The sequence below is a fragment of the Prinia subflava genome, chromosome 9 (assembly GCF_021018805.1).
Source record: "Prinia subflava isolate CZ2003 ecotype Zambia chromosome 9, Cam_Psub_1.2, whole genome shotgun sequence".
In the NCBI taxonomy this organism is placed as follows: domain Eukaryota; kingdom Metazoa; phylum Chordata; class Aves; order Passeriformes; family Cisticolidae; genus Prinia; species Prinia subflava.
The window spans coordinates 20,420,336-20,444,804 of NC_086255.1; the positions used below are offsets into that span (position 1 = coordinate 20,420,336).

Consider the following 24,469-nt stretch of genomic DNA (forward strand, 5'->3'; position numbering starts at 1 on the left):
AGAGTGGCACAGATGTGCAGACACCACTGCCAGTACCCTTCCTCAGAGGATTTAATTCTTTCCTTGTTCTTTTTGCCTGTTGATTCCCATATTTTCCCTCCCTTTATCTACAAGCTCTCTGACTTGGTCTCTTGGCCAGTTTACTTTCCTTAGCATTTCTACTGCATATCTAACTGCAGGGGTTTGGGAGGAGCACTCCATCCAGCAAAATGCTGCAAACAAGCCAGTAAAGCACTCAGGTGCAACATGCTGTTCTAATGTGTGAGAACAGACACATCACCCTGACAAACCTATATCCCACAAATCACCTGCTGCAAACAAAAAATGGTTCCAAGTACCCAGTTCTAGTTGGGTTTGTAATAACTTTACTGCAACACAAATTTGTGTTTACAAGAAAACTTGCCTCCTGAGCCCTTGGCAGAAACCAGGAGAGGCAGCATTACAAAAATACAAGTGAGGAGAAAGGTATTTCCTAGGAGAGAAGATTTCCATTCAAGATTGGAAACACGATGGAAAGCAGCAGAAAAAGACACTTGGATTTCCAGTGCAGGACAGTTTTCACTCCAGTGAAGACTGCTTGAGGTGAAAGGACAAAAGCACATCAACAAGAGCTGAAGCCCAAGACACAGGCGTAAGTCTGCAGAGAGACCGTATGAACAGATGGAGAAACTTCAAGGAGAGCTGAATGTACTAACAAGGTCATGTTTGGTGATGCCCAGTCGACACGAGAAAGTATTCTCCTTCCTCTGGCACCTGAATCTGGTCACCAAAGCACTGCAAGAAACACCAAGCACAGAGCAGAGTGGCACAAGTGATCCCTCGATGGAGCAGTGCAGCCACCAGCACGCTGAGAGCAGTGGCCTTGAGAAAGACACGCAAATAAGTCGGCAGGTAGAAGTGAGGAACACCGACCAATAAACTTTAATGCACAGATTCGGGCAGCAAATTACATCAGAAAATAAAACACAAATGAGCTGATTGGTGCTATTTCTTTGTCCCGAGGAAAGTAATTTTGTCAGCTACATTATGAAAAGGGAAGGAAGTAGCAATTCAGCTGGCAGAGACCGGCAGAGGCAGCAAAAAGAGCCTACAAGGACAGTAAAACACTACTTGCATCCTTAGGTGAGGAACCATGACAGGACGACACAGACAGTTCATAAATACTGATGTTGTGCACCACCCTAGGGCTGCACAGCAAAAGAAGGCCTTGAAGGCAGGACACAGGTCATTAACTTAACAAGGGAGCTGCCTCCTCACAACAGTCCACAAAATCTGACTGGGATTTCACCCGCTGAGGTAACAAATATGGTAGAATAGCAAAATCCAGAAAAGCTGTAGGAAAAATTACAATAGGCACCACCACCTTGCACAGGAATAATTAGTGACAGCTCAGAATAGTAGGCTTTAAGTGTGGAGGGGAACAGCAATGAGGGGAGTCAGAAAGGATCAAAAATGGGACTGAATATACTAAAATTCTTGTGACTCTCAATTCCAGCCCTAACTTCATACTGATGCAAAGAAACAAAAGCAATACCCATAGTAGAACAGAAATAAAACCTAGTGTCCTTTCACCCTAAAGTTTTGCTTACCTACCCTCCTGCAGAGCCACAAGAGCTTTCTTGACTAGCGAGGAGACTGCAAAGAACAGCTCTGAGGCTATGGTTCACTCTGCTGACAGGCAAAGTTAAAATGTCCTGCTTTCTACTACATCCCTAACTAAGGGATCATTAGCTTAAAAACATGACCTGTCTTTTCCAAAACTATTCAGCTAGTCCATAAAATGGCATATATTCAGGAGTAATTGAATGATAAAAAACTTTTTTAAAGTTTCTGTGCCTCCTCTCCACTTTAGTGGTTCACAGATATGATCCACATCGTGTGAGTACTGACCATGAAGATACACAAACATCAGAAAACATCTGATACCTTCACATCCAGACCGTACAGAGCCCTCTCTGCTTAAGGATAACACATGCAAATGTCCTCCAGCTGAAGGCAGAACAGAGGATCCTGAATGGCCAGTTCCAAGAGCAAAACTCAAGTACTGGGCTGTCCTCTGTTTCAAACATCTTCCCATGAAAAGAAGATCCCATTTCTTCCACAGGCTGCTGGTCCTGACACTGTCCAACAGCTCCTTGACTACCACAAGTTCAGCTCTAACACAGTGGTTGAGCAGAGCCCACAAAAGCTGCTCATATCTGTATAACCTGTTGACAGAGGTTACGGGAGAGTGAAAAATATAATTATATGGAGACACTGGAGGGCAAAGTACTCCCAAAACCTGATTATCCATAATAAGAAAAACAAAGAAATCAAACCAAAAATATTCATCCGGTTAAACTTTTCTTCAAAAATATTACAGTACTCCTTTCTTCCTTTCATCAGGGGACCAGTGATGCATGTGTCTAGCACGGCAGGCTACACAAATGCACACATCACAAAAAGAGTCTCAAGTCACAGCAAGAGGAAAGTTGCACAACAGTAACAGAGTGTCTTTCAAAATACGACCAAACTAGAAAGAAATCAGTATTTGCAGAGGAAGCTCATCTCACTCTATTCACCAGAAGATGAGGTGGATTATTCCTATTAGCTGATTCTGTTACCCAGAAGCAGCAATTCAAACTGTATTTCCTTCCTAGGCAAACACTGTTAACACAGGGATTCTTACAGATGTAGGAAATGAGACCCTGCCAACACCACTCACAGCTGGAGTCACCCGATGACTCTTCCCACTCAGAGATCGCTGAGGGATGTACTACAATGGTTAGGTTCACAAGAAAAGACAGAGAGGGGGAGAAGAAAGAAAAGAGAAGCAAGTCAGACAACAAGGCACTAAACCAATTACAGGACATGGTGAAGGACCTCACGCAGTTTTATTCAGGGAAAAAAAAAGGTCCCATCCACACACACAAAAAGAGGTTTTGTAGAGTTTATAAGCACATCTAAGTTTGTAAGACTGACAAGTCTTACAGATAACTTTCAAAATAAAGCCTAAAACCCCCCAGAGCACTAGCAAGCACTGCTAGAACAAACGCTGTCCAAAGGAGCAGCATCAGTTACAGACTGGAAGGTAGAAACCTTTCCAACAAACCAGCTGCTCAGTCAGCAGAAAGTGTGCATCGCCACTTGGATGAAATCTCCAAGAAGCACATAGATTCTGGAGGAATAAGCAGTGGTTTCAATATAGCATCTTGATGAAACAATGTTTTCAGCAAGCCACAAAGAAAGCCTAATATTTTTTTAAGTATCTCCGAGTCTGGTACTGCAGTAGTACTCCCCCAAGAGTGACGAGAACCTGCTAGTTAAAGCTGTCCCTCCAATTTTAAATGCACACAGGTAAATCCACTGTTAAAGAGCTGTGAGGCATCACAACACATAAGACACAATCTAGCTAAAAGGGGCTGGTTTAAACCTCTTATTTCCCTCAGTCCCTCAGGATAGCCTTATTCTATGTAAATGGATTTTACCTGTACAGGGAGCATCTCCCATAACGCTGGTCTTTTGGAAAAGTAACTAACAACAGGAAAACAGTGATACCAAATGGCTCCCTTTCCCCAAAAGACTCAGATCTTCAGCACATCCTGATGCAAGTTAGGCCAAGTGTTTTCTGTCCTGTGTGGGTGTGCGTGTAAGGTCCGAGGCCCTAACGCAATCCAGAGCATCTGCAAAGACCCTGGTACCACACTGAGCGGCTCAAGGGGACGTGCTGTGGTTACTGAACCTAACAGCAGCTGTGCACCAGGAGTTCAAGCACTTTCTAAGAACATCTGCTGTGAATGTTACATTTCCCTGCCTGCCTTCTTCAGAGTCTCACTGGAAATCTTGCCTCAAGAACAGAACTTCAAGCTGCTCCTTCAAAGTGTTCCAAAATCCTTGTGCACTTACATTTTTTATTTTAGAAATAAATAACACTGATAAGCTATTATATTAATGAGAGAAAACTGGGCATTTTAGTGAAAAATAGCAATGCATTAACAGTCATGCCATATGGTTTGCATTCCACGTCTGAATATAGTGATCCTGCACAGACAGCCTCAGCTCTCTGATGCCTGAGTGTGATACAAACCATCCAAACATAAGAAGAAAATCTCCTTCAAAACAAACTGCATCAGCCTAACAACAAATGCAAATTGCTGCTGAGTCACGCAAAGCAAGGCTCTGTGAATGCAAAAGTTGAAGTGAATCATGAAGAAATCAGAAAAGTCCTATCAAATTTTATAAAAATCCACCCAAACTACAAAAAACATAAGACATTGAAGTGCAACAGGCATCTCATCTTTAAAAGGTCATATCCAAAAGGCTAACTGGTATTGGGGTCACAAACATGGAATATGCCTAGCCTAGCTTTGACCCACATCTCCCTTTCACTCTGTCCAGTGTGCTGAATATTATTATATTTTTACTCTTTCGTCAAGCACAACAGGCCAGAAGCATTTATGCCACATAAGCCCCAGGATGAACATCCCCTGTATCCCATATCCACAGTAAACAGCAGAGCAGGGCTGTACAGGGGCTTTGTCCATGGCTGGGCCAGGCAGGCTCTTGTTAACGCAGGGTGATTTCTGGCAACCTGCTGCAAGTATCTTAACGCAAAGAAGCTTCCCAAGTTAGTTGCAACAAAAAGCAAGTACAGAAGCAGAATTTCACAGGACAACTCCCAGTATCTTCATGAGCAATCACTCATCTCTGCTTAGGAAAAGGTAACATGGGCTGAAATCTGCTTGCTCCTACATATCAGTGGTCTTTGCCTGTCCTTAGGGAAAGTGTTCAAGCTACAGGTAATCTTGTCTGCTAAATCGTGGTTCACTGGTGCTCCTAAGTGTAAAGCATTTTGATACTATGAGCATATGAAGGACAGTATCAGCCAACTCCCTCTGCACCAACACACACCGAGTGCTGTGTTTATGCAATATTTAGGGCTCTCAAATTAAGTTGCTGGTGTTGCAGAGCCAATACAAGACAATGCAGAGACTTATGGTTGTCTCCTGGGTCATGATAATTGCAGCTCAGGAACTCCTCCATGCAGCCTCAGTAGTGCAAACTCAAAAGTGCTCTGGGATCTTCTGGACTGAACCATATTATTTAAACATCAGCCACTCATTAGGAACGATCAGTTTCACTTTTCAGTAATTTTCAACCAGACATCGGACATTTGCCTGTATCATGGGGAAATGGAGGAGGTAGAGACACTGCAAGGGTATATTTCAAGAGACTCTGCATTCCAGTAGAAGCAGAATAAAACTGGAGGGTAAAGCCTACCTGATGTCCTCTTCCATTGATACTCTGCAACGTGCCAGGAGGTGCTGAAGCTTTAGACACAAATACACAGGGCCCGACAGACTGCAAATTGAGCACTCCCATCCACGGCAGCACAAGTGACAAGTGAACTGCCGCAGATGGCTACCACCCACACGCTCAGCTTCCCCAGCTGCTCCCCAGCCTGGGCAGCCAAGACGGGAACTGTCCCACCATCTCCAAGGCTGGCTGTGTGCCAGGACACTTCCTGCACGCTCACAGCGCTCAGGATGTCTGTCCCACACGGAGCCACCACCAACCTGTGAGTGCCTGTGAGCTGGGTGCTCAGCTCCCACCCCAGCTGTTTCTCTAATTACATTAAACACGCACAACTCGGCTGCAGCTGCTCGGGCTGCTTCCAAAAGGACTCTTCTTTTAATTAAAAATTTGCTATTAAAAAGCATTAAATTGTGTAATGCAAATAATCCTCTAGAAATCATCTGTCCCAGCAGCTAATGACCAGCTCTGTCAGAGCAGCAGCAGCAGGACAGTTAGCTAACAGGACACAGAGGGCTGTGCTCACCAGCCCCTCAGATTTTCCCTCCTCTCCCAAATCTGACACAGCGAGGTCACACTACGCTGGACATACACCTCTTGCTGTGAACTCCCCAAACACACAGCATTTCACACCGACTGCAGTTCCAAAACTTTGGAAAATGGAAGAGAAGGAGGATTTGTTAACACTCTGCTCAAGTTCGGGCAGTACCAAGCTGCTCTTTGCAGGCTCTGCAAAGAAAGGCAAGGAACAGTGCTGAGGAAATGAAAAGCCCAGAAACACAGAGGTGGGTTTCCTGTCCCCCTCACCATTGTTATCACTGTAACCTTTGTAACTCTCCAGCCCTAAAAAAGAGGCTAAGGCAGTGCCCAGTTGAGAAATTCCCTTATGCACAGAAATTCACAGCCTAGAAAGGAGCTGCAGGGAGAATAGTACCTTTCCTGTTAAGAAACCTGTCTTTCTGCAGAGGTAAAAAGCAAAAGTAAAAAGAAAAAATTAGAAAAAATTAGAAAAAAAAAAAGAAAAAAAAGAAAAAAAGAAAAAAAAGAAAAAAAAGAAAAAAAAGAAAAAAAAAGAAAAAAGAAAAAAGGAAAAAAAGAAAAAAAAAACCCAAACAAAACAACCCCCCCAAAAACGCAAAAAAACAAACACAAAGTATTTTGAAAAAACATTGAAGTGCCAAGTAAATGTTATTTTTCTTTTGATTTTCTAATGCCTGTATTGAAAAGCTGAAGTTCAGCATATGAGACATAATATTTAGAATGCCCTACTTAAATGTTAGATGAGTCAAAGGAGTGCATTCACAGGAATATTTCCTGCTCTCCTGATAACAGTGCAATCATGACCATCCAGAACTGTTATTAATAATTTCCTATTAGCCACATAGCAGATAAGCAAAGTACTTCTGATAACCACTAGTGTGATATGAGAGCTTTTTCCAAAAACACCCAAAATAATAACAAGCCAACTACACTGGTGTCTTAAAAAAATATGCAGAGAACACCCACTTTATTAAAATTAATAAAACACAAATAGTGGCCACGACAAATTTTAGATCTCTCATACAAGGCTCTGCATCTTGGCATTTCTGCCCTTGGGGATGAATCCATGCAGGCAGGTGTTCTCTGCCACCCCAGACCTTGCTGTGTGAACCCGACGTTCCCAGCTCTGCCTGGCACTGCCCAGGACAGCCCTGACCCCTGGGCACGGACGTGGGCTCTGCCCCGGAGTGCAGCAGCCCTGCTCCATCAGGCCTGGGCACAGGGAACCCCAAGGAGGCTCCCTCCCTTCCTCAGTGTGGGGGGGAAGGCAGGAGGCAGGGGAATCCTCCTCTGATTTCTGCAGTACCTCTGATTGCACAGAATCTGGCCCTCGTCCCGCTATTTATTTTTTTAAGGGATTGCTTGCATACAGATAAATCTCACAGCTAAATAGATGAATAACAGAATCCAAATATGTCTCTAGTACAGACCGGAGAGACATACAGAATAAATATATCCCCTGGCAAGGAAAAAAATGCAATTATTACTCCAAATATATACTCCATTATTACAGCTTTTCCTGTAGGTTTTCTTAAACCTACAGGAAAAGCTATAGGAAGAGATGGCAGTAAAAGAAGAAAACACACAGAGGTAAGTAATAGTGGAAGAATTAACTGTGAAAATCAGAATGAGAAATGCAAAGGTGGACTGCCTGGGGTTTTGGGGAGCATTCTACCAGGAAAACATGCATGGGCACTCACCTAAATCTCTAACAGTGCAGAGACTGGAAATAACAAATGGTAACTTGCGGCTCAAAGGCCCAAACTTTCTAGTAAGAACTCACTTCAGCTGATAGTCTGTTTGAGGGATTTTTGAGTGTTTGTTGGTGCCTTTTTTTTCTTTTGGCAGGGTGGGAGGAGAGCAGGTTAAAAAGCTTAAGTCCAGGAATATTATTGTTTGACCTGTTGGAAGCTCAGCAACTTGCTGTCCTCTCAGACAGCCCCACAACCCTTCCAAAGAAAAGCGGCTCAGTAACTGAGAAAGTCCCAAAGCATAACTCTTACTACAAGGTCTCTTTTCCCCCTACTCCACTTTCCCCATCCTATCCCCTCTGCACCAGAAGCACTCCCCCAGCAATAGAAATCTCAGGGCAGCAGATTTAAACAGCCAGTCACGCATGGCAGCATCCCACTTGGGATACCACTGAGTGTCCATAGGGCAGCAATCATGGCCAAAACACTGGAGAATCCCCAGCATTCTAACTATTCTTTGCACATCACATCCTTTCTGTCCCAATTGCAAAGGCAGTCTGGATGCCTGCAGCCAAATGAAAACAAGGAAATCTGCTGTTTACAGCAAAACACAGCCTACGGTTTTTTCTTGTTCATAAGGAAGCAATTCAAATTTCTTGTTAAGGAAAAGGTGATAGGAAAACATTCCAAGTGGCAGCAGGGGGGAAATACTGAAGGCTTTGTTATCAAGAATAATACCTTAAAATGAGGAATGAGTGAACCAGAAGTTGTGGCTGATACCACCAAGAAAACAAATCCAGTATTAAGTCTGCAGACGTGATCCATGCCCTGTTTCCCACAAAGGTTCGATCTGAGTGTTGTGGGACTCTCCAGCTGGGCTGTACACAGAAGCACAGCATCCTTCTTTCTGTCTTTGTCCCACTTCACACCTCAATTGTAAACATCATTTAAGGGCACACAAACTGTGCCCTTTTTGCATACACATCCATGAAAATCACTCCCACAACTCAGAGAGGAGAACAGATCACTTGTCAAAGGAAGTAAAACTCAGCTGGATAAAAAAAAATTCTTCTAATTCACAGGAGATTTCTGTACCATTTTCTCCCCATTTTAAATAAGGACACGTCCAAAATTGTGGTTTTATGCTGAGAAAAGCCAACAGATAGAAGTTAAAATAAGAAGAATTCAGGTGCAAGTATATTTTGGAGAAGAAGTCTGAAGTAGGAAAAACCTGAAAAAGCAATAATTCTGACAGATGCTGAGGACAGCATTTCACCACTGCTATAAATTCCCTCAAAGAAATTAACTCTGAAGCAGCTCAGCAGAGGATACAAAGGCAGAAATCAGAAAAATAATTTGGCTCTGGCTCTTGGGCTACAACCAACCTCTCTTAAAATATGTGGTTTTATTTTTCTAGACCTAAGTGCATGCCATTCTTCATAGCAGTGGGCTGCCATGAGCTGGGGCACAATGACCAACCAGAAGTGCTCAGTACCAACTATGAACAAAAGATATTCAAGAACTACTTTGGTATGGTTGGTTTGAAAATACCTAAGAAAGAGGACAGACCAAGTGGTGACAAACTCAGAGAAGAGGCCCATATTTAGACTGCTATAACAAGGAAAATTTAGGAGAAGAGCAACACCTAACACACAGTAGACAAAATCCACACACAGAGCAGACCTCTGCTCTGTGCACTGAAAAGTCACAACCCTATCTTTGTAGGACAATGCTAGAAAAGACTTTTCCAAACTATGAATGATGATTTTGATCAAATTTTCCATCATTGCTTTGAGAGTCTTAAGACAGGAAAGGTCATGTTTAACACTTTTCTGAACTTTATATCTCCACTGAACAAACCTGCAGGAAGATTCTAGGGTTCCCAGCTCTGTCACTGCTTTAAACATTTGATGGGTAGCAGGAAGAATGGGAAAAAAAGGGATGTTTCACAAGACAGAGTCTGTAGTGGATGAACTACTGGACTTAAAAATCAAATTCACATTTTCAGACTGACTAAAGTTTTCAGCTAAGCAGAAGACCAAAAGAGCTGTTCCTGTACACAGGAGTTGACTTTCAAAACATTGTAGATTTAGCTCTGATCTTAGCAATTGCACAAGTTTCAGTGGCACAACCAGCAAAGCATCTGCAAATGAAGGGTCAGGGCTATGAGTGTTCTTACAGAAATCTGCTTCTTTCCAGCAAAACAGGGATTAAGGAGAAGCAGCTGCATCATTCTCTTCTACATGTTCACAAATACATCCATGTCTAATGTCACAAGATCCATACTAAGTGAATCACTGGAACACTAAGTTGGTCTACAAGTGGAATTTCCCACAAAGCCGTAACTCTTGCCAACTTCCACAGGCATTTTATCTCTTTATGGGCAGTGGGGCTTTAATGATGTTGTCTTCTGCCTCTTTTACACGCCCATATCCTCAGTAATGAGAGCCTTTTTCGAAAATAACAGATCACTGACTAATCTCTGTCCAGTTCTGCTGTATTTGATGACCATGGCTGGGAAACGGCTCTCTGGGCCAGAATGCAAAATTCTCTAGAAGTTGTCAGAAGGAGAAAAAACAAACTGAAATTTAGGGAAAGAAGTCCTTCCTCTGCTGAAGTCTGACCAGGTATAATGGTCAGACACATTCCATACGATGCATATCACAAGTCAGAAATCAAAAGGAAATTGCCTCAAGCCACCTTTCTTTTGTCCAGACAAAAAAACCCTTATTGCAACACCAAGCTTTTAGAAGGATTACTGCACTGTGATTACCTTGGCCATAATGTGCATTTAAAGACAAGCCAAACACCCAACTACAGAGCCAAAGCCTGTAATTAGAGCCGGTATTTGAAGAAGGCATTTTAGGTTAACTCAGAACGCAGTCATTAAAAAAAAAAAAAAATTAAAATCACTACTACTTTGTACCTACAGAAATCTTCATTTTATCAGAGTAGCAGTGTTATGGTTGGTGCATTGCAGTCTAGAATCAACTGTCCTGCAATAAATGGATAAGACCACAAATTCAACAATGGGCTTGCTTTATACCCTGTGTACAGGCAAGAGAGAACAGCAGCCTGCCCCACAGAGTTCTAACTTTCAGTCTTCTGCCCCAGATTCACAACAGGCTCAGGCCCCTGTAGAAGAATGCCATTTGCTGCAACAGAGTTAGCAACAACAACAGTAACAACAAAACATGAAATGGAAAGCAAGTGCAAAAGCTGCAGAATTCTTTCTGGTCTGTACAGTGTTACTCACATAGCTCACACTGAGGCAACACATCAATTAGTCACCCAGAAGAGTTTACAACATGGAATGCCAGCAACTAGGTGATTACTAACTGCTAATACACATTTCGAGGAAAAAACCCCACTGTATCAGAACAACATGTTTGCCTTCTATGACAACAAGTCCAAGAAACATGGAAGCAGCAATGCATGTAGCATCTGGACTTCTGCAAGGCTCCTGACAGCATCTTACATGCTCTTTCCACAAGCAAGTAAGTAAAAAAAAGTATATTCAAAACTAGCTGACAACACTCATTGAAAAATACTCAAAATTGATCGCTGTCAAACTGAACCAATGTATCAAGTGATATCTTCAAGAGTTTGACTGGAGTCCAACATTATTCAACAGTGTTATAAACTATCCACATGATTCAATACATGGCTTTGTTATTAAAGACCACGTTACTGTGGGGGCTGGAACCCTTTTACACTGTCAGAAGATAAATCAAAATGGTTTTGACAAATGTGGAGGGGGGAAACCCACAGACTGGATTTCTTTGTGTCTTTTTTAATAAAGACAAAGGTAATATACAGTTCAATAGGGATCCTCATTTATATAAGATGGAAAAAAATATTTGCTTGGCAGATGTTGTGCAGAAAGTAGTCTGGACCAACAATGTGTCAGTAAACAAATGTCCATCAACAATATATTTGAATATAAATGAAAGCTTCAAAGGTTGATGCACAAAAACATGTACAAAATTGTCTTTGGTGGGACAGGTGAAACAATTCTTTCCCCTCTGGACAGCACTGACATGACCTCAGTCATGTCCAGTTTTGGGCATCACATTTCTAGAAAGATATGAAGCAACTGGAGAGAGTCCAGAGGAGGAGGAGGGGGAAAATGAAAAAAAAAAGGACTGGAGGTCTAGAAAACATGACATATGAGAAAAGATTGAAAGAACTGGGTTTGTTTAGTCTGAAGAAAAGGACTAAAAAGAGACATGATAACAGTCTTCAAATATGTAAAAGGCTGTTACAAGAAAGAAAAACTACTTTCCACAGATACTCCAGATAGAACTAGAAACAACAAGCTAAGAGAAAGGCAAATTATGTTTTTAATGTTTAACTGACAGAAAAATGAAACATTTGAAAGACTGTCACCAGGGGCTGTGAAAGGATTAAAGGTTTTTAAGTACAAACATGCCTGGAACCAGCCAGGTATAAAAGATTTTCACAGGACTGCTGAATGAACCATACAACTTCTTGAGGTCTTATTCAATGCACTTTGATTCTGTGTTGTAAGCATAAAAATTAATTCCCTTATTTTTATTTGCAAACATTCAGTGAGTTTATAATGACTAGTTCATTTTCTTAAAACAAAAACTGTTCTTCCTAGGAAGACAAGAAATTCTCTGTAGAAAATGCAAGGACCACTGACATTCCCCCAAACTCTCTTGTCCAAACCACAACAGAACAGGAGACAAGCACTGCCACTCATTACACTGTAGAATTGGACCAGGAATGTGATACATTTCTTTATCCATGCTGTTTACTTGTAAGAGTGGTTTTCCTTTTGTGTATAAGATTTACTCTGTGAGAGGTTTGGAAAGAAAAGACGTAAGAAATTACAAAAAGGAGAGATGATGGAAGTGAAGTTAAGGTCAAAATATAAAGTGACATCACCTACTAAACTAAGTATAGCACGTCTTACAGAGCAAATGAAGTGCAACAATTAGAGTTTTAGTAACTCTGAATACTGCCAAGCAATAAATGTACTGGCTAATATATTCATCACTGCAAAGGGTGGCCCCTGATCCTCTCAAGCCATACCTACACCACAACTACACTCAGATGCAAGAAAGCTCTTTCTGATTAAAAGCTGCTGCTAAGGAACTTTGCATTACATGAGGTGCTGAGCTTGTGGAAATTGCTTGCTCATCAGACATGGAACAGAGTACAGATGCCAGTCCATGGGGTATGCTCTAAGGCACCCTTCCTCTCCCAGGCCTTCAGAGGACAGGAGCAAATGATTACAAAGCTGAAGAGCAGACGATGCCCTTAAAGTATTATCTCCACTGACTGAGTTATGCAAAAGTAATACAAAGTAATACATCATTGTCTTCCCAGGAACGGATTTTTAACTGTGGTTTGGTTAAAAGTGGCAGTTTGGTATTTCTTAATGTTTTCTTAAATAAATTAGCTCAAATCAGATTGTAGCTAGGATCCTAGAGGCTTTATTTATTTTAAAAAGCTAAAAAGGGGATTATAAATGGTCCAAGCTTCCATGTTGCTTTGGAACTAGATAAAAATCCATGCCTTCTCTCTACATTTCAGTAAATAAGATAGGTTGTTTTATGTTGTGCCTTATTTTGCCTCCCTCTGTATTTTTAGACAAACTATTCCCTTTGCTCCAGTACTCTTTTTTTTTTCCTTCAATATGGGCAATTCGGTTTTGGTCTCTTGTATTCAGAGTAAGTGGCCACTGCAATGAGAGGAGCTGAAGTATTAGCCCACCCCGTTTAACTTTGGGCACATCTCTGAATACAGCCTTTAAAGTGACCTGGCAGTAAGGGCCAAGGAGAACAAACAGAAGATAGATGTGGGGAAAGCAAACACAGCACCTCACTCCCATTGCAGAATGTCAGATATCAGACAAGAGTCATGCATCACCCACAGAGCAGGGACAGCTCTGCAGGGGTGAGTAGGCAGGAACACGGCACTCTTTGGTGAATGTCTGGGTCAGGGTGCTAAGGAATGGGACAAGGTTGGATGCAGAATTTGGCAGTGAGATAAACTATTAAGGTGATTTCAACAGGCAACTTTGGTTGTGAACATTCAGAATACATCTGTTCTCTTACAGCATGCTAGCTGAGATGCACCACTACTCCTGTCTCACCCCCACCCCTCTGAGCTCAAGGACGTTTACCAATATTTGGATGCTTTAGAAGTCGGCAAATTCGAGCTTCACGTTCCAGTTTCTGGTGATCTGAAAGAGAATAAGAAACAAGGTGTTAGGCACCACAATTCTGAATTAAGCTGCTGCTCATATTCAACAGATAGAGGAACACAGTGACCCAGTGATCCCGAAGGTTGGGACCTGCTGGACACACCCGTCTCCCAAAACTTCACAGGCATTTCAGGTGAGGGCTATGCAGCTGCACGAGGACTGCTGCATCCACTACAGAGCCAGCACAAAGCTGGTACTGCATCCTTTGATTCAAAGTGAGGAGCTGCAGAATGACAGGCACCACTCTTCCATCAGCCTCTCAAACATGCAAAGCCACATGCAGTGAGACCCCTTCTGGGAGGTATCCTTTCTCCAAGGCTGCGGAGTTGGAGGAAAAGTCTCAGAAGAAATAACACACGTGAAATGGGAAAAGGAACTGCTTCCACTCCAAAGAAACACTGCGAAAGAAGGGCAGAGTAGGAGGGAGAAATACATAGCTTCTGCTAGTGCACAGCCATCACATCAAGTAGGGAACTCTGCCAGCTTCAGTGAACTGTAAAGGTAACCATCCTTCAGTACCCATGGACAGACTCGCTGGTGAAATGCTGATCACGCACTTAGAAATCTCCAGGCAAGAAGCTCTGCTCAAATGCTAAGTATGCTTATTCCAGCCCAAAGGCAACATCAGTTCAAGCACGACATTCATCGGGATTAAAAGAAAATATCAAGGAGAGTAAAAAATGGTTTCTCTTCCCATGTGCGAGTTCAAGGAAAGAAGGAGTTAGAGCAACTCTGCCTTTCTTAGCCAAGAAGCCTTTTAGCCACTGAGACTTTTCACTACAGCAGAGTTGACTCCTGAATTTATACTACAACACATCCATCTTCTCCTGTAAATGCTCACACTGGACAAGCACAGATTGACTGAAAGGAACTGAGGGAGACAATCCTTTAGGCAGCCCTGGCAGCTGCTAAGATCTAAAGTTTTGTGGATGCAGATGCCTAGAACAAGACAAGTAAGAATGTCCAGTCCTTGGACTTCCCACTCCATCCATCTAAAGAACACAGCAAAGGGAAGTAGCAGTCCCTGCCACTCTTGACATTTCCTCTCTAGCAGATCTTCAGCACAGGTGTGGCTCTGCATCCCTGTGACACACAGACCTTCAAAGGAGTAAGCAGGACCCTTGGCTGGTTGGACTACTCTGCAGATCACTGGTAGGAATGCAGCACTCTTTTAGGAACTCCAGTAGAGACCCACTTCAACAAAGCTGCACTGCACTACTCTGCCTGAAAATTGCCTGTTCAGCTCCTTGGTCTCTGCATCATCTTCCCTTCTCTCTGTAAAGGAGGCTTTGGGCAATTGTTCTCTTCCCCATGAGCAGAAGACAGAGACTGAGCCAAATCTCAGCACAGAACACTTCTCTCTCCCAGGCTGGGAATAGAAGCTCAGGGCATTGCACGATTCCTGTCTTCTTTTCCACTGCTGAACTATAGAAAATGTCCCAATTTAATACTTTATAGGGCTGAGATGTGCTTACATCCTCATCTGCTATTGTTCAGGGATGGGGGAAGGTAAATTAGTCCTTTCATCTCTCCTTCCTTCTCAGTCCTGGAAATTACTGTTGTTGTTGCATATATTTTAGAGTTCTATGCCAGAACCACTCTCCAATAAAATACCAGGCAGCAAGAAAGCCTGGAAAGCTTCCATGCTTCTGAGGCTTGGTGCAGTGCAAGCACTTCTTCACCTGCATTGGTTGGGAGGGGTGGGGATGTCTTTGCTTCCCTGTTAGCAGCATCTCTCACAAATGAAGTTTTGCAAAATACAGTAGCAAAGTAACAGACAGTGCCGCACACTCTGCACTCAGGATGGATTCTCACAGCAGGACAACAGCTTAAGATAAATTATCCACTGCCTGCTCGCATGCTTTGGCCTTGCAAATTCCCCACTTTCCCTCCCAGCTCTGCTTGGAACTCCTACAGAAGGGGACCCTTCAACCACTCAGATCACATTGCCCTCGTGCACAGCTATACTTGCTGAGAATCTGTTCCCAAGTACAAGGACACAGAGAAGCAGACAGCAAAAACAGCTGAGCAAAGGGGGAAGAAGAGGCAAGAGCTCACCACGTGCTACTCAGCTACCAAGTCCTGACAGTCAGGACAGACAGCTGACAGGAGCAAGGCTCAAACAAAATGACATAACCATCAAAATGCCATGGGAGATGTAAATCAAGAGCAATTGCTCCCCTGAAATCCTACACCACCGTGCAGAGGGAGGGGAGCTGGCAGGGCAGCCGGTGTTCATGGGCAGCAGCCACACCAGAGCTTGTGACAAGAGGTCACCACCCCACACCCCATCCCTGCAGCACCACACAGCCTGGCCAGAGACCAGAGGAGGAGTACGGCACTCCGGTCACAAGGTACAGGAAACTATTTCTGGTCGGGGGGAAAGCATACCACACTCTTCTGTCTCCAGGGCAACAAAACAGGCCAACTCAAGCACAGCTCCCAGAGAAAAAGCACACTCCAGCCCCGGGAGCAGCAGCCCGCAGCAGGCAGCCGCCACAGCCAGAGCAGCGAAAGGTCAGGCTGGGCGGGTTTCCTGCCGCGAGTCCTGCGGGATCGCAGCTCCCGTTCCTGCGGGATCGCGCTCCCGTTCCTGCGGGACCCCGGCTCCCGTTCCTGCGGGACCCCGGCTCCCGTTCCTGCGGGACCCCGGCTCCCGTTCCTGCGGGACCCCGGCTCCCGTTCCTGCGGGATCGCGCTCCCGTTCCTGCGGGATCGCGGCTCCCGTTCCTGCGGGACCCCGGCTCCCGTTCCTGCGGGATCGCGGCTCCCGTTCCTGAGGGACCCCGGCTCCCGTTCCTGCGGGATCGCGCTCCCGTTCCTGCGGGACCCCGGCTCCCGTTCCTGCGGGACCCCGGCTCCCGTTCCTGCGGGACCCCGGCTCCCGTTCCTGCGGGATCGCGCTCCCGTTCCTGCGGGACCCCGGCTCCCGTTCCTGCGGGACCGCGGCTCCCGTTCCTGCGGGACCGCGGCTCCCGTTCCAGGCAGCGCCAGCACACAGCCCAGCCAGTGACTTGATAAACTCTGCCCCATCCCGTCCCAAAGGTCTGCATCGCCTGGTGGCCTTTGGCACGGTGTAAGCATTTGACTCTTACCGAATCAGCACCAGAGTCAATTTGGTACTTGAGGGAACAACCTGGTACCTAAATGTGTAATGAATAAAAACATTTCTACCTTACTCTGGTCTAACAAAGGTTTATTCCCAGCAGGAGACAAAACACCCAAAATTTTTTGAGTCCACTCAAAACACTTTTCTCATACAGGGTCTCTCTGAACTTTAAAATGCAAAGTAGCATTAACTACATTAAAATAACAATGAAAAGATCCCTTACTTACCAAGAGCTTGCAAAGAAATAATTTCTCCTCCCTCTGCTCTAAAGATAAAGCTTATTTCTGCAAGTCATTTGTGGAGTGGAGGTTTTTATTCCGAATGCACAGTAGAACTGTCCCTCATAGCCAACAGGAGCACATCACCACATCTGACCTTACAGGATTCCAGGCCTGGGACATTGGGCCTATTCCCCACCTTTCACAAAACTGTGGAATTCAACCAGTAATTTCCATAATTTGCCTAAAACAAAGTATATCCTTTAGAAAACATAAGGGTTCACATTCAAGACTTCAAGTGATAAATAAAGTCATACACCCACAGAAATTACTCCAAATGTTAGCTATCCTTCCTGTTAAAATTCGGCACTGCTGTTCCAAGTCTGAATTCATCTACCTCCTGCTTCCAAATATTGGATTTCATTAAGCTCTTTTCCTGCTACGTTACAGAGCTGTCTAGCTCTGAACAATAGCTGATGCTTAAAACTTAAGTACAGGATATTACAAACACTCATCTAATATTCATTTACTGTTTTCCAGCCAAAAAAAAAATAAATTGCTATTTGGAAAATTATTCTATCTGCAGTCTAAATCAATGAGTATCTACAGAGACAGGAAGATGGTGCTTAAAAACAACCAAAAACTTACTTGTGTGGGACACACAAACTAAGGTGTGAATACCTATTTACTTTTATCAGTCCTTTATATAATATGATTTTTGTATCTCTGTTGAGCACATAAACCCACATGTAACTCAAGTATCTTTAACATCACTGCTCTGCAAACATAGCACTGTCATTCTAGTGATGTTAGGGCTGGGTTTCTTTAGAACATACCTGATGAGAAAATGCCTTTTAAAAGAAGTGGGATTTCTTTGGGATGGGGTTTGATTTGTCTAGGAATTTACTTGAATAGAAAAGAAGAATGGCTGTGTTAGCATAATGTGTAAGAGTTAAAGATCTGTAAAAATGAAACTGCTCCGTTTTACACAAGGATGCAGGCCACTAACTGAGGCAGAACTCTTAATGCACAATGGATGGACAGAAACAGCTGTGCACATCAGTAAAGTCACTGCTGTAAGAAACTCTGACTGGGAAGGCTGAAACAACAACTCTGCCCAAGTATGGAGACAGCAGACCAAAACCATCATAGTCTGCCCTGATTTTCCATAATGCACCAACCTTCAGCAGATACTCAGGATAAATGGATGCTAAAGAAAGGTGTACCCAACAGAAATAAAATTCTAGAAGCAGATAACTTTACTTCACAAACACCTGGCAATTTTCAGCAGTGTGGAATATGACTGGTTTTATAAAGATGCACATTTCTTACTCTTTGCTAAGAAAATAATTTTATTGTCTAACTAGTTCTGTCTGACATCCCAAGGATGCAGTGGCAGAGATGGATGAACGACATGAGATGCAATTTCTGGGCTCCATTTTTCTCCAGGGAAATAGTTCCCAGTTTTCTATTCTAGCCACTACATGCAGGGCTGTACTTTGCAGGAGGTTCATCCTCACCAGGTCTTTCTCCTCCAAGGGTACCCATGACCTGGAGAACGTTTTCAGACACAGACAGGGTAGAGGATATCTACAAATCCCAGTAGTCTACAGCTGTCAAGTGAGAACATTTACATAACAACAACAACAAAAAGAAGAAAAAGTTCACCGCGCCTGATCAGCCTGTTAGGAAGCTGTGTGAGGAGCAGGGGCTGCCAGGGAAGCACAGCAGACCTGTCTGCACAGAGGTGAGGTATGCTTGTGAGAGGCAGAGCAACAACACCAACCACAAACCCAAAAAGGACACCAGTCCCAAGTAAGGCGGGGTGAGGGCCAAACCCGAGCCAGAGAGCAGGAGGAGCTGGTTAGGTGTCAGGTGCTGACACTGCCACCCTCACTGCAGCTCAGCACGAGATCCTCACGACTTCAGACAGAGCTGTGTGACTCCTGCTGCCAAGAGATGCACACAGGGGCTCTGTTCCTGCTGCCACGTGAACACGCTCTCCAGCCACTGCTTTGCCACAAGCTCCACAAAGGATCAGTGGCCAGGGAGGTTCAAAGAGAAGTGCCCTTTGTGAATCCCATCCCCTCCACCTGCCCAAGGAACACTGACATTTATTGCTCTAGGAACAAATGTGAGCAAAAGCACACCTATCCCAGGTTATTCCCTCTTCTGGCAAGGGAAAGTAGAAGTCAGCATTAAAAACTAATTGAAATACTGGATGAAACAATTATTGACATAAACCAAGTTTCATCAGTAAAAGCGATTCATTTCACACCTGCCAGAAAACAAGGTGTAAAAACTTAATTCTAACATACTTTGTTGAACAAGCATTTGAAACACAGCGCAGTTTCAAAATGGTTCCCTGTGCAAAGGACTACATCTACTGCAGCATTTACTGCCTTACTTTACCAAACTGCAGTTACACTGAGGTCTTGTGGCTAAAGCTCACTCTTTATTTAGACCTGCCTTCAGAAAGGAAAAGGAAAAAGGAGTGAGGGATAACTTTTAGCAGCCTAAATTTTAGCCACTTCAATGAAAAGGCAGATTCTTTCCTAAAGAAATAAAAAGAAGCATCAAGAAAACTAACACTTAGATGTGAACCAGCTCTGTGATCAGAATCTATGTCACAAAGAAAAACCAGTGTTCCTCCCTTTACAAACGCATAATCTTCCTATTCTCAGCTGGAATATACAATTTGGCTGCTCAATACTGCAGCCCACCTGTCTTGATCCTGCGTTAGGACTGTGCTCTGGGCTTGCTGCTAAAGGAGGCTCACAACTACCATTCCTGTGGGAACACATTCTAGATTACATTTCTGAGAATGGGAAGAGCCCGGAAAAAGAATCAAACTCAAAGCAATAAATTCAGTTTGATTGCTGTCATCATGCCAATTCCGGGAGATAGTCAATTGGTGCCAGCTGCTAAGATACCATTTGAGTTGCTTCAAGACAGAAATCGAATTTACATCAAATACATTTTGTAGTGCGAGGCTAGCCTGAACCTTCAGGTTCCTTCATGCTTGTTTAAATTTAAACTTCCTCTCTGAAACATTGCCAGCAAAAGAGAGTTAGCTCCCTCATCTTGCATTTCAAGACACAGACTTTTCCCCATATTTCTTATTTTTTCTAGCAAGATTGTACTACAAAACAACTGAGATGTCTCAGCATTTGCAACAGGGTAGCAGAGGACAGCATGCCACACCATACCACCACCTTAAAACAGGGATACCAGCAAGTCTCAGATTGACACCACTTCCCCATCTGCAGGATTAATAGAAGCAAACATAAAAAATCCTCTTAGGCCTTGGGAAAGACCAGAGGCCCCCATCGATTCAGTATATCCTTTCTGACAAGAGCTAAGAGCAGATGCCTAAGGAAAAATGCAAAGAAAATAAGCATATAATGACCCCTCCTCCCCCGTTTCCATTTCAGTGTTTCTACACTGCCATTTTAAAGACCAGCTCAAATTAATAAATCCGTAGCAGCATACTACTGCCATTGCAGGGGACATTTCTGATAGCCAGAGTCTGTTTTCCAGCCTCTCAGTGCAGAATGATCCCAGTACCAAGATGTCCCAAGCGCGAGGGCAGAGGGGCTCCCACACCCAAGCAGCACCTGCAGCACCTCTGCTGCAGCAGCTGTGCAAGAGTCACAAAGCCACTGAGGGGGGACACCTCTGGAGCCTGCACGTGAAGAGGAAAGAGCCAAGCTCCACTTTCCTCAGCCAGTGAAAGCCAGAGAAACAAGACAGTGGCAGAATCCTCATCAACTGCCTTAGCTACAGACAGAAGGAGGAACTTCAAGTGCCAACATGACACAACAAACAAAAATAAGATTTCTATCAAGAAGTGCTGGCAAACATGTTTTGTGAAAGCCTTTCCTCCAGTAAAACCACTGACATTAACACCTTGTAACAGCCTTTTCCCACGCTCTCACAACTTCCTAGAAACAAACAACTCCATGTGTAAAAGCGTAATACAGCCCCTAACAGTACATATACACACAGATCTTAAAGACAACCCTAGTTGGTCCCAAGCTCTGTTTACACACACTAGTATCTGTGAACCCCTCGGTATTACTGTACTGGAAAACCAAAATAAACAAATTAAAAGGAACAATCTACATAAACTTAGCACAGTCTCCACTTTTCTGTTCAAGTAATGCCGAAATTAGACTTTGAACACCACAGAGTAGAAGTCAAGATGGTTTAAGTAACTCTTTTCGTATCCCAACAGAGCACCCTGAAGAGTGGGCCAAGGCAATTTATTCTCTTTTCCTGCATTTCATTACCTTGTACTTACCTTGCAAAGAGAATCTAATTGAATGCAGATATTACTATGTATACAACAGTGGCAAAAGCAAAAAAGCTATTAAAATACCTAGAAGAGAGGAACCTTTTAAAAAAAGTCATAGTGTTCACCTTTGACATTGTACTTTCTACACTTGCTGTCACTCAAAGCTCCTTTTTCTATTTACATGGATATTTTTCAGTTTATTAGCTACCAACTTGTCCAGAATTTTTCCTTGAATTATCCAGCAGGTGGACGTGGTAAGGGAAAGAGAATTCCTATCCACTTGTTTTCAACAAGAACACATACCCTGAGTATTACTTACTGTACACCTTACAAAACAAACCAGCAGCACTCATGTGCACATGAAGAGGAAGTGGGGAGCTTGGGCTCTCACAGCCACCAGCAACTTTCCAGGAACTTCAAGAGGCAAAGGAGGTCAAACGAGTGAATCAGCATAGGCTTGCTGCTATTGGTGAGAGTGATCTCTGCCACAGTTAATGATGTGAGCAGACTAAGTGTGATCAGGTCTAACATGCCATTCTTTGCCTACAAAGGCACAGACAAAGCCATACTATGTGTTTTCACTGTGTCACAGAGAATGGCAACCATTCGCTTAGGTTCTTGCCTGCAGAAGATCCCACAGTTTGACCAAAGCCAGCACAGCAAAGCAACATGAAATACAACTGCATGGCCATTCAGGAAGAAGAAGGAGCAAGCACCCCAGCCATCCACTGCAGACAAAGTCCTTGGCTTCAAACCTGAGATAAACTCGGAATCTGGGCAAAGGAACTCCTTCTGACCTTGCTACAGCACTCACAGAAGCATTTTGTAAACCCCTTCATCAGACATCTCTCCACAACGTACACTGTCCCCTCCCCACAAGCCACAGGCTCCTGCAGCCCCTGCTCTTCAGGCTGTTTAAAAGCTTTACTGTTCCCAGTCTTACTCAGCAAGGTGCCATGAGCCAAGCAGAGCCCAGTGGATTCAGCTGGAAGCCCTGGTGTCAATGCAGGCACTGAGAAATGAGCCAGCACATGACTGCATTAGGAGAGTGGAGGATACCTGCCTACAGACCAAGTGACAGAGGCCAAAGCACCACTTTTATTGAGATTCCTCAATAAAATCTGATGACATGCCATCATCTCATGTGCAAACCGTGTTTGTGGTCCACATTTCCCAGGGCATATCAGTCCCTCTTGCTGGCAAGATAAACACCTCTCCATCTCCCCAGTCATCTTTCCCATGCTGCCAGTGGGATATACAAGGCCTGTGCCAAGTCTGCTTTATTCTGCTTTATTCTTATCAGCTTTTCCCATCAAATATTTACTTTAGTTGCTAAAAACCAATGAAGAATTTCCAAGAGCCTCTGACTTGAATTTCATTCCCCGTTTTTCCCTGCTAACCATCAGTTCATTTCGTGCCACCACATGGAGGCAAGCCACAGAAGGAAGTACCCTTTCAGATTTGGTGGTGAATGGTAGGAAGGAATTGTTTTACCTCAGAGGTTGCCTGCAAAGCTCTGTGCTAGATTAACACCTACAGCCACGAAGGTGGTACCTACAGTCTGCTGCAATGATTAAGAATTCTACAAACTGATCATTAAAATTACCCATCATTCACCAACTTCACCTGTTCCACTGGCTACTGCAAAGTATGCCATTTCTTGCTTTACAAACTTCTTCCTTGCTCAAGGTGGAATGGAACACAAGGAAAATCAGTGCTGCAGTGGGAGGTACTGGCAACCATTCCTGCAGCAGCAGATTGTAGCTCCCCTCTGAAGGAATGCATCCTCCAGCTGACAAGAACAAAAATGCAGCCACCTTCCTCCTAATCTGAAGCAATGGAGATCACCAACCATAAATGCTGTCAAGGCTGATAGAAGCACAGCAAAGGGCACGAATTCTTTTATTTTATCTGCTGTGGCCAGGAGGCATTAGTGCACCCATCACAGCCCTGCCACAGGAAGAAATGTGGTGCAATTGCACAACCCCTAAGAATGGTGCAATTGCCCTGCTGGCCAGCCTGGCACATCAGGGGCATTTGCTTGAAGGTCCCCAGTAACTGTGGGGTGAGCAAACCAGCTTATTTTAGCTCTTCTTGGGCATATTAGTTCAGTGTAATTTAAAAAGCTTTGGAAACCCTACATCCCAGAGAAAAGAAGAACTGTGGGGTATAAACACAACTAGCAAAATGAATAAGGTTTTCAAAACAGAAGATGCTGAGCTTCCCAGCTGTGAATGGTCACCCAGTTTCCCCTTTCTTGCTCCAAACCAGAGCAAAAATGACTACAACTCTGTCACGCTCATTTCAGACTGTGTATCTTGCAAGAAGACCTTCAGTTCAGAGTACTTGTGTAGCCCAACTCTCAAAGCCCTCAACACCACGTCCAACAGAGCCCTCCCTTTCCCTGTCCCTACCCCACATGCAGTGCACCCACCTCCCTCCCCTGGTAAGGCTGTGGTTCAGCACATTCCCCTCCATTTTGCCTCCTGCAGCTTGCACTTTGCTCTGCAGACCCACATCCCCCAGTTCAGCAGCTCAGCCAGGAGACATCCCTTCCCTTGATGGCAGCCCCAGATGCACACAGAGCAGCCCCACTGCAGCTCTCCCATCTCTAGTTTCCCATCTGCAAGGGCACCATTTTTTTTAAACTGCATTTTACAAGTACATCACGTGCTCAGCTGCTAGTTTGGGTGCAGAGCCAAGAAACACTCCGGTGTGTGGGGGAAGGGAGCTGATGTATTTTTTGTTTCATGTGACCAGCTCACTAGAAACTTCACTGAGACCAGGAGCAGATCCTCCACCCACACCCATCCTTCACCACAGCCCCTTCCCCAGACACTCTCACAGCAGAGGTGCAGGGAAAATGCACAACAGGATAATCTGGCAAATCATATGCCTACAGCAAATCATCAAGTCCAAAAAGAGGTGGGACACCAGCTTTGGATCCCAGTGGATCCACTGAAGGCACTCATTCAAGGAGCTCATCTCTCCTACAAGGGCTATGGCTCCCACACAGACAAAGGGAGAAGCTGGGGGTTAGGAGATGCTGAGGCAGGAGGCTGCAGTGACAATGCTAACTTACACAAA

The 24,469-nt window shown here is 44.1% G+C and overlaps 1 protein-coding gene across 12 annotated transcripts in view; it reads right to left on the minus strand.

Annotated features, from left to right (window-relative positions):
• Positions 1 to 24,469, minus strand: part of CAMK2G (calcium/calmodulin dependent protein kinase II gamma) — a 117,082-nt gene that overhangs the window by 50,286 nt on the left and 42,327 nt on the right. For all 12 annotated transcript variants that reach the window (XM_063405874.1, XM_063405865.1, XM_063405864.1 and 9 more), the window contains exon 3: positions 13,678 to 13,737. In XM_063405874.1, the coding sequence (XP_063261944.1) occupies positions 13,678 to 13,737 (60 nt within the window). The remainder of the gene's footprint in view (positions 1 to 13,677; positions 13,738 to 24,469) is intronic.